Source organism: Spermophilus citellus (assembly GCF_964194105.1).
Source record: "Spermophilus citellus genome assembly, chromosome: 5".
NCBI classification, from domain to species: domain Eukaryota; kingdom Metazoa; phylum Chordata; class Mammalia; order Rodentia; family Sciuridae; genus Spermophilus; species Spermophilus citellus.
Window position 1 is genome coordinate 81,362,153 of NC_138186.1, and position 12,094 is coordinate 81,374,246.

The window sequence follows — 12,094 nt, forward strand, 5'->3', positions numbered from 1 at the left end:
TGCAGCAGTATAAAATGCTGGCAGCGGTTTTCCAATCTAGATTGCTAGTCCAAAACAAAACAAAACAACATCAACAACAACAACAACAAAAAATGGTCTAGAGAGAAACCAGAAGTTGAGATTGAATTTCAACTATTAATTGAATTTAATTCAATTTACTAAATTAAATTAGCAGCCCTATGTAACAATTTTGTAATCAATAACCCCTAGAAAAGGACTCTTAGAAGAGACAAAGGAGCCCAAGGAAAATGATAAGCATAACTCATGCATAAAATATTTGCTGAGGTTTTGATCAGGAAAAATTTAAACATTATGATGTGCCCATGGAAGGCTCCCTCAGACATAAGTAACTAGAGTTTACTAAGTAAGTAGAGTTCTACTTGGTGAGTCAGAGACAGGGCTACTCTTTCCAAAGGGAGAACAGTATAAAGTCCAGGAGATAGAGCAGTCATTGGCTCCAGCTTATGGAAACAGATAAGTCTACCGCACACCAAGAAAAAGCTGCAAGTCTCCACTGTTTTAATCACATCCATAAGCAAGCCAGTCCCTCCTGGTTGTGACATGGCACATTTCAAACACTGCGTTTCATACTAATCGAGTATTAAAACTTACCTGTTCACCCTTTGGACCTTGTTCACCAAATACACCCTGTGATGAAGAAAATATAGGCCTTTTAAAATATTTTGAGCTGTTTATGTAATTTCAAATGAACCAACCCACATTCTAGGCTCATGGATAAGCACCAGTGTGGAAAACGTGACTGGAGAGAACTTCACTCCTCACCTCCCAACAAGAACCAGGGAAAACCTGAAAATGCTCCAATTGTCTCAAAAACCTCTGGTAACTGAGGGCATTGTAGGATCACATCCATATACAATTCGCTAACAGGACTGTAAATTTAGAACTAAATAGAATGCATGATCACAACTGAAATGTTTATTTTTCTCAGGCTTTTTATTTTTTCTTTCTGTTTTTGCTTCTTAACCTTTTTTGATAACTCTATGATAAATTCTAGGAAAGTTCTTCACTGAGCCAAAAGTAGCCTTGCTTTCTCCACATAATACAAATCACCCTTCCAAATAAGGAACTTTCTGCAGTGTTGGACATCTTACCCTGTCTCCTTTCATTCCAGGAAGTCCAGGAGGCCCAGGCAAGCCAGGGAGGCCAGGGCTACCAAAAGATCCCTGGAAAACAAACACAAAGTCCCTAGAGTCACTGTCACTGCAATGCTGGAAGCTCACAAGCCAGACATGGCCTTGGGTGTGTTGACTCATATCTAAAATAGATGCACTGTGGTCGGTTTAACTCTGGTCCTCTGGTTTGCCTCTCTCCCACCTTCTCAGGAGAAGAGGGGCCAGTCCTCTCTGCCCTCCCTCCCACCTGAAGTCCTCAATTCTCTTTGCACTCCTTGCAACAGTGGGCTCTTTCAGCCAAGCCCCTGCAGTGGCACTGCTGCTTCTCTTGCTGTGTAAACAAGCACAGCACAAGAAGTCAAAGACAGCATTCACTTACAGTCCTCCTGAATTCCAAGAATAACCAGAGGCCAAAGGTGGCACTTCATGTCTCTCTGGATTTTAAAATGTATACTACAAACTGTTCTCATTAAAACCCTCTGAGGATATCCTATGTATAATTTAAAATGTCACATTAACATTTCCACACATTCACATAACAATGGAAATAAAATATAACTTATTAAATGACCCTTTGTCAATTGTTTTTCTCTACTGGCTTGTTTTTTTGTAATGTACTCTGTTTTGGAGAAAGCATACAAATGTCTGCATATTGGAAATATTACTTACCGGTTTACCTGGTAGACCTGGGGATCCTACGGGTCCTGTTTCCCCTCTGCTGCCCTGTGAAAACACAAATATCACTGTCAACTAGGCATGTGGCCAAAATCAAACACTTCATTACCATATAAATAAAATAACATTTTACCTAAGCTTTTGTTTCAATATAAGTCATCAAACTATTCCCCTATCCATCAACTGTAGGCAGAGACCATCACATGGACCACCTACACAATCCCCTGTGTGCATCTTTCACTGGGCACCCTAATACTATCCACTGTGGCTAAGACCACTGGGAATATCTGACTCATATACATGAAATGTCAAATAATAATTGTCAGCCTCTAAATGACATTCTGATTTATATTATGACTAATTATATACATGTTTTATCCCTTAGACTATATGTTCTTGAGGCATTAAGTACATATTTGGAATTCTTCAATATCTGAAACACAGAATAAATTTTCTGGTTTAAGAAGCAACATTTGGCAAATGCTCTCTTACCTCAAAAAGAGTGAAAAAAGGAAGCACAAGATAGAGATGTTTACCTTTAAATTATTATTGCAACCTCAAAAAGACACAGATGGTAAAAATATATAAAGTCTCTGAGATAAAATTTACTTTTACTCATTCTTGCTCTAAATATTAGGTACAAAGATAAACAGACCTTCAAAGGTGCAATTCATGATGAAGAAAACTAAAAAAGCAACACTAACTTTATTTTTTATGGGCCAATTTTAGTTTTTTATGTAAAAATCTAAGTTTTCAAATTTTTATTTGAATCTCAAAACTTTTGAGAAAAGGAGACACATGAACTCTTCAACTTTTTTTTTAACTTTTTTTTTTTTTTTTTTACCAAGAACTTCATACATTTTTATGCAGTCTGGTAAAAGCTTGTTTTATTTCTAACATGTGTTCAACTAAGCTGAACATTGAGGCTACTGGGTAAACAATCACATTTCCTGGATGGTGTACATAAAAATAAAACAACTATTCTAAGTTAATTTTTCTTTCAAATGACAGCTTCACTTTCATGCTTAATATTTATAAATGATTTGTGGCTCTGTGGTAGAGTACTCGCCTAGCACATGCAAGGCCCTGGGTTTGATCCTCAGCACTACATAAAAATAAATAAATAAAATAATAAAAAGTATATAAAAAGATTATTCTGTCCTGACCCATATGCTATTCATTCTTCTTTAATTAAGCAGGTTTCAAAATCCATAACCTTCTGAATTTTCAATTTCCCTAAAGAATTAAGAACAGTTGGCCAAATTACAACAGTCTGTGGCTATGAGCTATAATTTCACAGTAGTCATTTCATATGACTTATAGGTAATTTAAACTAAGTGTGTCAAAATTTTCAAAAATGTTTATATTAACAACCTGACTGGTATATGACTTTTGAATGATCATTGGTATTTCACCCTCATGAGTCTTTTGGAAGTCAAAGGCAGAACCCTGTGAGGATGGATGCTGGAAGTATGTCAATCTAGACGAAAACCAGATTTTCAATAGATTCTTCTAGCCATCTATAAAGATTGGATTCTACACCATTAATTTGGCCTAGAACTTCAAAGTTCAAAACAGATTTTCTTCAGTATATCTACTCTGTTGACATTTTTACATAATTTCTCAACTCCATTATAATTAGTATCCTAAATGTCATTGAGTTAACATGACTTTAGGTCTGGGGTTGCAGTTCAGCAGTAGAGCGCTGGCCTAGCATGTGCAAGGCCCTGGGTTCAATCCTCAGCACCACATAAAAATAAGTAAATAAAATAAAGGCATTGTGTCAAACTATACCTAAAGAATAAATATTTTTTTAAAAAAAGACATGACTTTAATTCACAAATAATTGATAGTCATTGATGGGAAAATTATAATATCAGAAGAAAGCTTAGTTCTTGACAAAAACCTCAAGTATTCACTTCTAAATAAATGAATCATTATGCTATCTTATGTAAAATAGAGAAGATTAGTGAACTTCCTTTCCATGAACCAAAAGACTAAATTAAAATGTAGGATTGTATAAACCTTTTTTGTAGGATCAATTATCTTCCAAAGACAAAGATTTTCTCTGCTGGACACTTATTTTCTCTGCTTTTCTTAAGTTTTTATTTTTCACTTCCTAAGCATTTTCAAGCCAGTGGAAGGCCTTAGGAATATCTCAGAGCCCCCACAATTGACAGCCTGCTTTGCTGAGCTTGTGTACCCACGTGAGCCCAACACAGAGGACCAGGAGAAGGACTAGTGACATTGTGGGCATGGGCTCCTCTGCTACTACACAGACAACATGTGATTCTTCATTTTAATTTTCTTCCATCTTATAAAACCTTGGCCATTCTAAATGGTTTTTTCAGTTTGTTTTGTTTTCTTGAAGTACTGAGGATTGAACTCAGGGGCACTCTATCCCTGAACTACATCATCACTCATTTTTATTTTAAGACAGGGTCTCACTGAGTTGCTGAAGCTAGTTTTGAACTTGCACTCCTCCTGAATCAGTCTCCCAAGTTGGTGGTATTACAGACATGCACCACCATGCCCATAAATGTAGGTATTTCTATAGAATTCATCCCTCTGTGAAAAACAGTGTTGTTTATTTTCACAACAGTGACCAAACATTTATGAACAAAGTATTAAGGCAAGATTATCTGATGGTCATTCTTGCAATTTTTGTGTACTTCAAAAACCTGAATTCCTTCTTGAAATTCTGGAAGTTCATCTACGAAGCTAAGATAAAGATGAGTAGTCAAAACATAAATAGTAATCTCTAAAAACATGGATTCATCTAAACACATTTTACCAGGAGTAATTAGCCATGGTCCTGACTACCATAAGTATGCTAAATAAATGATAAATCTCTTAAGTCTGGCAGCTGTGGAGATAACCCCACTCTCAGGAATGGGCACTGGAGGCTGACAGGGGAATGGCTAGTCTTCACAGTGACTGATATTTACAGGCCCATGACAACAAGAGCTCTGATTAGAAAGCTAGTGTAATGGAGCAACTAATAGTCCAGCTATTAGGAGGCTGAGGTGGGAAGATCTCCTAAGCCCAGGAGTTCCAGACCATCCTGAGAAAAATAGCAAGACTGTGTCTCAAAAAAATAAATAAATGAGAGAAAGAGAAAGAGAGAGAGAGATTAATTTCCTGTTCATAACAAAAGACTCAAAAGGAGCCAGAATAAAGGCAAACTTCTATCAATAGAAATGAGAGACCATAACAAAGGACTCCATGTTTCTTTTGGATGCTCTGTTTTCACGTACATCTCTCACAAGTTCAGGCACATCTGCCAATTCATCCTATTTAAGATACTAATCAAGGTTTTTAAAAAGATGCAAACCCACTATCCCAACTATGACCGAGTCCCTGAGTTCTTCAGCAAGACATTGCACTGGATGTCCTTCACCACTCCATCCTCCATGCCCTATGGTTATCTGGCCCTCTCTGCTCCTGATTCTGGGTCTGGGGTAAGACCTAGGAATCTGTTTGGGTTTATGTTGTTTGACAAATTGTCAAAAGTTGCGTCATAATTTGGCAAGTAAACCACAACTATAAAACATGCTGCAGAGGCATGAAGAGTGAGGAGATGAAGTTATGAATGTGGTCCCAATTGCGACGTTTAAAACAGGCTTTTCCAGACATCACCTCATAATTTCAGGCAAGTAACTTAACTTCTTTGTGCCTAAGCTTTCTCATCTATAAAATGGAATAAAAGCAGTATCTGCCTCATAGGGGTTTTGTGAGAACTGAATAAGATACATAAATGATTTAAAGCAATGCCTGGCTCATTACCAGCCCTCTAGAAGTGTTAAGTTATTATTGTTATCCCAGTCAATTGCTAAAGAAATCACACAAGTTTTTTAACAAAATGTTTAACTAAGTTTTCTTTGCCTTTCAAATCTTCTTAATCTCTGTTATTATTTGGATGTGAGATGTCCCCTAAAAGCTCACATGTGAGACAATGCAAGAAGGTTTCCGAGGAGAAATGATTGGGTTGTAAGAGTCTTAACCCAGTCAGTGATTTAAGCCCCCCACAGGGATTACCTGAATGGTAACTAAAGTGGTAGGGTGTGGCTGGAGGAAGTGGGAATTGGGGTGTGGCTTTGGGTATATATTTGTGTCTGGAGAGTGCTTCTTGATCACCATGATGTAAGCTGCTTCCCTTTGCCACAGTCTCCCTCCATGATGTTCAGCCTCACCTTAAGCCCTGAGGAATGGAGCCAGCCATCTCTGAACTAAGGCCTCTGAAACCATGAATCCTCAAATAAACTCTTCCTCCTCTATAATTGTGCTGGTCAGGTCCTTTAGTCACAGAACCGAGAAAGGCTTACTAAAACAATCTCTTTAAAAGCAGTTTTTTTGCTTGAAAAAACTGTCTCTAGTCTTCATGTCTCTGGTGTCTGTCAACATCACTGATCACCAAGCAGGCACCTTCTTCATAAACAAGCATTGGGTGCTACTTTTCCTAAATACAGACAAATAATTCAAGCTGAAGGCTCCACTTTTGAAATGGAACTATTAGACATTTGAAAGATCACAGGAAAATCAGAAAATTTAATTATACTTATGTTGCCAGAATTATTTCTAAAAATAATGGATTTTATTCCATCACATTCTAACTTGTAATGACTGTCACATTTGCTGAATTACCCAAAATGCTAACTAGCTGCAGAATGAATACTATCTTTAGTACCTCACCAATTTTAGAAGTGAAAAATTATAAATCACTACACTTAGCCAATTCTATACACTAAGTGCCTCTCTCTGGCAAAAAGGATGCTGATGAGCCCAGAAGATCAATCATGATTTCTTTACTCTGTTGCTTTTGCAAATCCATTTTCATATTAACATTGGAACATCATGTTAGTTCTACTGCAATAATAACTTTTATGTTTGTTATCAAAGATAACTTCAAAAATGATTTTAAAATGATAACTTTAAAAGTGATAATTTTATAACAGTATACAATTTTTATTTCTCTTCTAGTTAAGGTTTAAATATTCCCTCACACTGTCTAAAATCGAAACATCACACACAACATCAGTTTCACAAATTATTGCCAAAGCTTAGGTGGGATGGAGGGTTGGCAGCTCAGATAATTCAACAACATACCAGACAGGGACCTCTGTGTTTAAGGATATTGTGTTGTGGTTGGTTGGAGTGAAGGACTTGAAGAGAAATGCAACAGGTTTCTATACTCTTAGAGTATATGGTCTTCAGAAAGCTGATCACTGCTCACCCCAATCAGAACCATGAGAGCAAACAATCCACCTAGCAAAGCACAGGCAAGTTCTGAGAAGCCGGATAGACAGACATGGACTAAGAACCACTGGAAAATAGAACTGGATCAGAGGCCAGGCTACTCTGAGCCAGGAAACTCAGATCAAGTATAAACCATGAGTGGTAAGATGGAGAAAGTCAGAGCATGATCCAAGCGGCAGATATAATTGCTTATATAAAATCACTGGAGGGGGCAAATTTTTTAAATAATACTTTTTACCGTGAATTAGCAAAGGTTGATGGGTATATCACTTAATTTCAAAGACTCACTCCTAGGAAACACTAGAAATATGTTCTCTTTCTACTTGATTTGAGGGTTGCAGGAAAAAACTGACCAAATTTGTGAAGCATAGTAGAAAATGCGTGAAGTTCTGTGCAAAACTAAGCTCGGTGATGTAAAATGAGACAACAAACGCACTGTCAGTAAGAAGATTTGGTGTTAAAACATTGGTCCAGAACTATAATATTTATAACTTATTGTGACATTTTTCTGAAAAATTTATAGCAGGTGAGAAGTCAATTATTACCAATGAAAGCAGCATAGCAGGATTTATTATACCTTCGATTCAATTCATTTCAAGAAATATTTATTGAGTACTAGCTTAAGGCAGGCCCTGAGTAAAGAGATGTAGAGAAGACAAAGGTGAATTACACATGCCTCTGCCTTCCTGCGGTCACCTCAATGTGAGGAACAAAGTGGTAAAGGGTTATAGAGTACAGAATAAGAAGGGATCACTTCTATCTGGGCAGTAAAGCATTAACTGATTGAATTAATGTTTAGATTACATCTAAGTGGGCACCTGGATTGTTGAGTCAGGAAAATGGAGAAGAAATCCATCTAAATATAAAGTCTGACACAAAGGAAAACAGGCAGGCTGAGTAGTATGGAGAGTATCTGGAAATTTGCATGTAATTCAGCCCAACCTGACACAGGATCTGAACCAGACTGCAATGAGAATTAGGGGCTGGGTGGTGGCTCAGTGGCAGAGCGCTTGCCTAGTATGTGTGAGGCACCGGATTCGATCCTCAGCACCATATATTAATAAATAAAATAAAGATCTATTGACAACTAAAAACAATTTTAAAAAAAGAAATGAGAATTAAAACTAAGAAGTTATTAGACACTAAGACTTTAGACTTTCTCTTTTGGTCAGTAGCAATCCATTGAAGATTTTTCTTTTTAAATATTTTTTTTAGTTGATAGATCTTTATTTTATTCGTTTATTTATATGTGGTGCTGAGAATCGAACTGTGCCTCACACATGTCAGGCAAGCACTCTACCAATAAACCACAATCCCAGCCCACCACTGAAGATTTTTAAGTAGAAAAAGAAGTGATGATGGAACCTGTACTTTGGAAAGACTAACATGGTAGTGTGTAGAGACCGAGCACCATCATTTCCCAGGGCCTTTGGAAGCATGTTCAGTACTTTAGTTTGTTCTGATGACTGTGGAGATGTTCCTGATATTCTACAGAGGAGGCCATGGATTCAAAATGCCCTGCAATGTACAGGAGTCTTGAAGAAAAGAAGCAACCCAGAGTATCAACAGTACCCTATTAGAAGTACTAGTAATAGAGGAAAGACTGGAGCTGAGAAATCAAATCAGAAGACAATTGTAATGATCCAAGCAATAGGTAATGACCTGAGCCAGTGTTGTGAAAATGGAAGTAGAAAGCAAAGTATAAGATATCTTGAGAAGAAGACAAAGTCAACAGGTCCAACTGAAGATGGGAAATGTGATGGATGAACAATGCTAAAACTTAGAGCCTCAGGGACAGGAAATAATGGCAAGAACTTAGACTCTTACAGAAATTCAAAAGGCAAAACCTGAAACTCAGTCCCCAAACCAATTAACACATCTTCCTTGATCCATCTCACTTCACATAAGGAAATCAACTACCCTAATCCCCATCTGATGCTTTACTTCTAGTTCTTCATTGCTTTATATGTCCCGTGGCAACCAGCTAAGCATTCTCTACTGCATGTGGCTTTTTGTGGTCAATGCATGGTCCTGATATACTCAGGGGGCTTGGTCAATGTTTCTTATACTACACACAGCTTTCTGCTCAATATAGTGAATAATTGATGTAATAGTAAACTTTCTCAAAGTTCTAATGTTCCCACACTGTGCAATCTCCCCACACTAGTCATGTAACATCTTATATTGTTTTAGAAATGTGACCTGGTTATAACCTCAGTGCCTTTACAGTTTATTTATGGAAAGCATTTTAATTAGAAAATCACAAGTTCTAAGTAAAAGAGAAGAAAACGAGAATTGAGCAAGCAAGGAGCATAATTAGGAGTAGAAGCTGGTTTCTTTGGCCACAGAGAAACTTTAAGAAACTACTTGGTAGATGTCAGTTGATAAACATCTTTAAGAAGTGGAAAAATCCCACTCTCATGCATGACAGCTGGAAACATTCATTCCTTTCAAGCATGAAGTCTTCATTCAACGTATTTAAGAAATGCTTTAAAAGAAGTAGCAATGATATCTAGAAATATTTCTGTGTTCTCACTTGGAATTTTTTGTTGTGTTTATCTAGAAGACTGAAAGTAAAAAGTATAACTGAAGACCAGAGAGCATTTTTTAAAATCAAATTGAAGTTCATGATGTTTTATGTTCTAAACATTCTCTCTGTAAGGGTTAAATTGTGTATAGTGAGGAAATACTGTATCTGCTGTAAAATAGACAAGTTTATAAACTTTCACATAAGTCTGGCAGATTTTCAAAAAGTTAAACATAGTTACCATCTGACCCAATAATTCTACTCCTAGATGTGTTGTGTTCACAAGAGAAATTAAAACATATGTCCACAAAAAAAAATTGTAGACAAATGTTCATAGCAGCATTACTCATAATGGCCAAACATTTATTCAGCAATAAAAAGGAATGAAGTACCAATACATGCCACAGCATAGATGAACATAGAAATATTATGCCAAGTGAGAAAAGACAAGCATTTTTTTAAATGTCATATATTTTATGGATCCATATACATGAAATATCCAGAATTGGTGAAGCTATAAAGACAGAAAATAGATTCCTGGTTGCATAGAGCTGAAGGGTTGGAAGGAAATGCTGAATGACTAAATGGGTACAGGATGTCTTTCTTAAGTGAAAAATTTTCTGAAATTGATTGTTGTGATGCTTGCACAACTCTGAATATGCTAAAAAGCAATAAATTATATTGATTAAATGGGTTAATTACATAGTATGTGAATTGTGCCTTGATAAAGTTGTTTAACAGCACTAAAATATTTCCTTCAACATGGGATGAGAGCAGAAACAATCATCGTGCCTCTGTTAAATGCCTCATTTTTTTTTCCATTTTCTGAAAAGAAATACTGCCTATCAAAGTAGCATTCCCATTTCATCATTCATCTAGACTACCATGTGCTCAAATACCAGAAGGCAATTGTGCATGGATGAACAAATGGCAGAGCCCAGCAGGGAACTAGAGAAGCCCCTGCAGAGAGGGAATACTCACAGGAAGGCCCCGGGGCCCTCGAGGTCCCACCTCTCCTGGAGGACCCTGTTGGCCCTGTTATGAGAAAGACAGACAGAGAAAAAAAAATCAACAACTCCTGATAACAGTAGGATAACTGACAGAAAAGTAAAAAGGCTTCTTACCGGTTTGCCTGAATTTCCCAATTGACCAGGCTTCCCTGGAGCACCTGTGTTTCCCTAAAGATGAAATGCAACATTCAGAGAAATTCCAACTATAAGTAAGCCTAATCATCAATCTGCCTCACCCAGACAGGAATTGCCTATATTTTAATAGCCTTAATCTCCCGATTTCACACTGAGAATTCAGGAGGATGCAGAATGCAGGTTTAGTACCAACCATGTATTTAAGGTCACATGTCAACAAATGAAAGTTCTTTAGCCTTCATTGAAAGGAATCCCTTCAATGCAAGGATTTTCTTTTGTCACAATATTAATTATATATGTACTTCCTTTACCATTTTTACCTCCAATACATTTCTTTGATCCCTTTTAGCTCACATCAGCACTATTGAAATTTTTGAGAATCAAGTCAACATGAGGAAACAAGGGGATGTGCTGTTAGTAAAGCTCTGTCAGCAAGCTTCAGGGAAAGATACATGTCTGCAAAGACCAACTCTATCATCAATCTCTCACAGCCTGCCTGTTAGGGACCACCTCTGCTTAAGATGCTGTGGACCACTATGATTGAAGGTCTGTACTCACATGCTCTAACAATGACCAATTTATATATCATTCATGCTTTATCTATTTTCTTCTAAAGCAAAGCTATCACTTTAGTTTTTGCTTTCACCTATTGTATTTTGTTTTGTTTGTTTTGTGGTTGTTTTTCTTTTGCAATGCTGGGTATCAAATCCAGGGCCTTGCACATGCTTGGCAAGCACTCTACCATTGAGCTATATCCCCAGACCTTCGCCTATTATTTTTAATTGGATGCACATTAATTATGCATAGAATATAAAAACAAGTTGACCAATATGTGAACAAGTGCCTAATATCTTTTTGGTTTAAGCTAAATTATCTTAATAACATTCATGGGTATATTTTCAGTATTTCACAATATTAATTATATGTCTTTACCATTTCCATCTCCAATACATTTTTGAGCCCTTTTACCTCATGCTGATCCTATTAAAATTTTTAAGAATCAAGTCAACATGGTTTTATAATATCTTCTTTTTTTAAGTAGTAAGGAACAATGAAGTTTTCCCTGTTTCATCCTGACAAAGGATGACATTTTTATGAAGAAAGTCTAACCAACTCTCTGCAACTGGGGAAAAGATTAGCATTCCAAGTCTTAGAGCTTTTACTTTTTAATTTTTCCCTGGGGTTAAATATGAAATAAAAGGCAGTTAAAATATTAAAAGTTATAAGAAAATATGTTAATAAAATAATAAAGAAAATATTAATTTAAAAGTTTAGTCTTTTACCTTTTCACCAGCAACACCCTTTGCACCAGGAATTCCAGGTACACCCTAAAAGAATGCACAAGGAATTTGGGTTTA

General features: G+C 36.7%; 1 protein-coding gene across 3 annotated transcripts in view; it reads right to left on the minus strand.

Annotated features, from left to right (window-relative positions):
* COL9A1 (collagen type IX alpha 1 chain) overlaps window positions 1-12,094 on the minus strand; it is a gene marked incomplete at its 5' end in the record, with an annotated part of 64,534 nt that overhangs the window by 24,268 nt on the left and 28,172 nt on the right. For all 3 annotated transcript variants that reach the window (XM_081295632.1, XM_081295630.1, XM_081295631.1), the window contains 6 exons: window positions 613-648; window positions 1,113-1,184; window positions 1,803-1,856; window positions 10,573-10,626; window positions 10,716-10,769; window positions 12,020-12,064. In XM_081295632.1, the coding sequence (XP_081151758.1) occupies window positions 613-648; window positions 1,113-1,184; window positions 1,803-1,856; window positions 10,573-10,626; window positions 10,716-10,769; window positions 12,020-12,064 (315 nt within the window). The remainder of the gene's footprint in view (window positions 1-612; window positions 649-1,112; window positions 1,185-1,802; window positions 1,857-10,572; window positions 10,627-10,715; window positions 10,770-12,019; window positions 12,065-12,094) is intronic.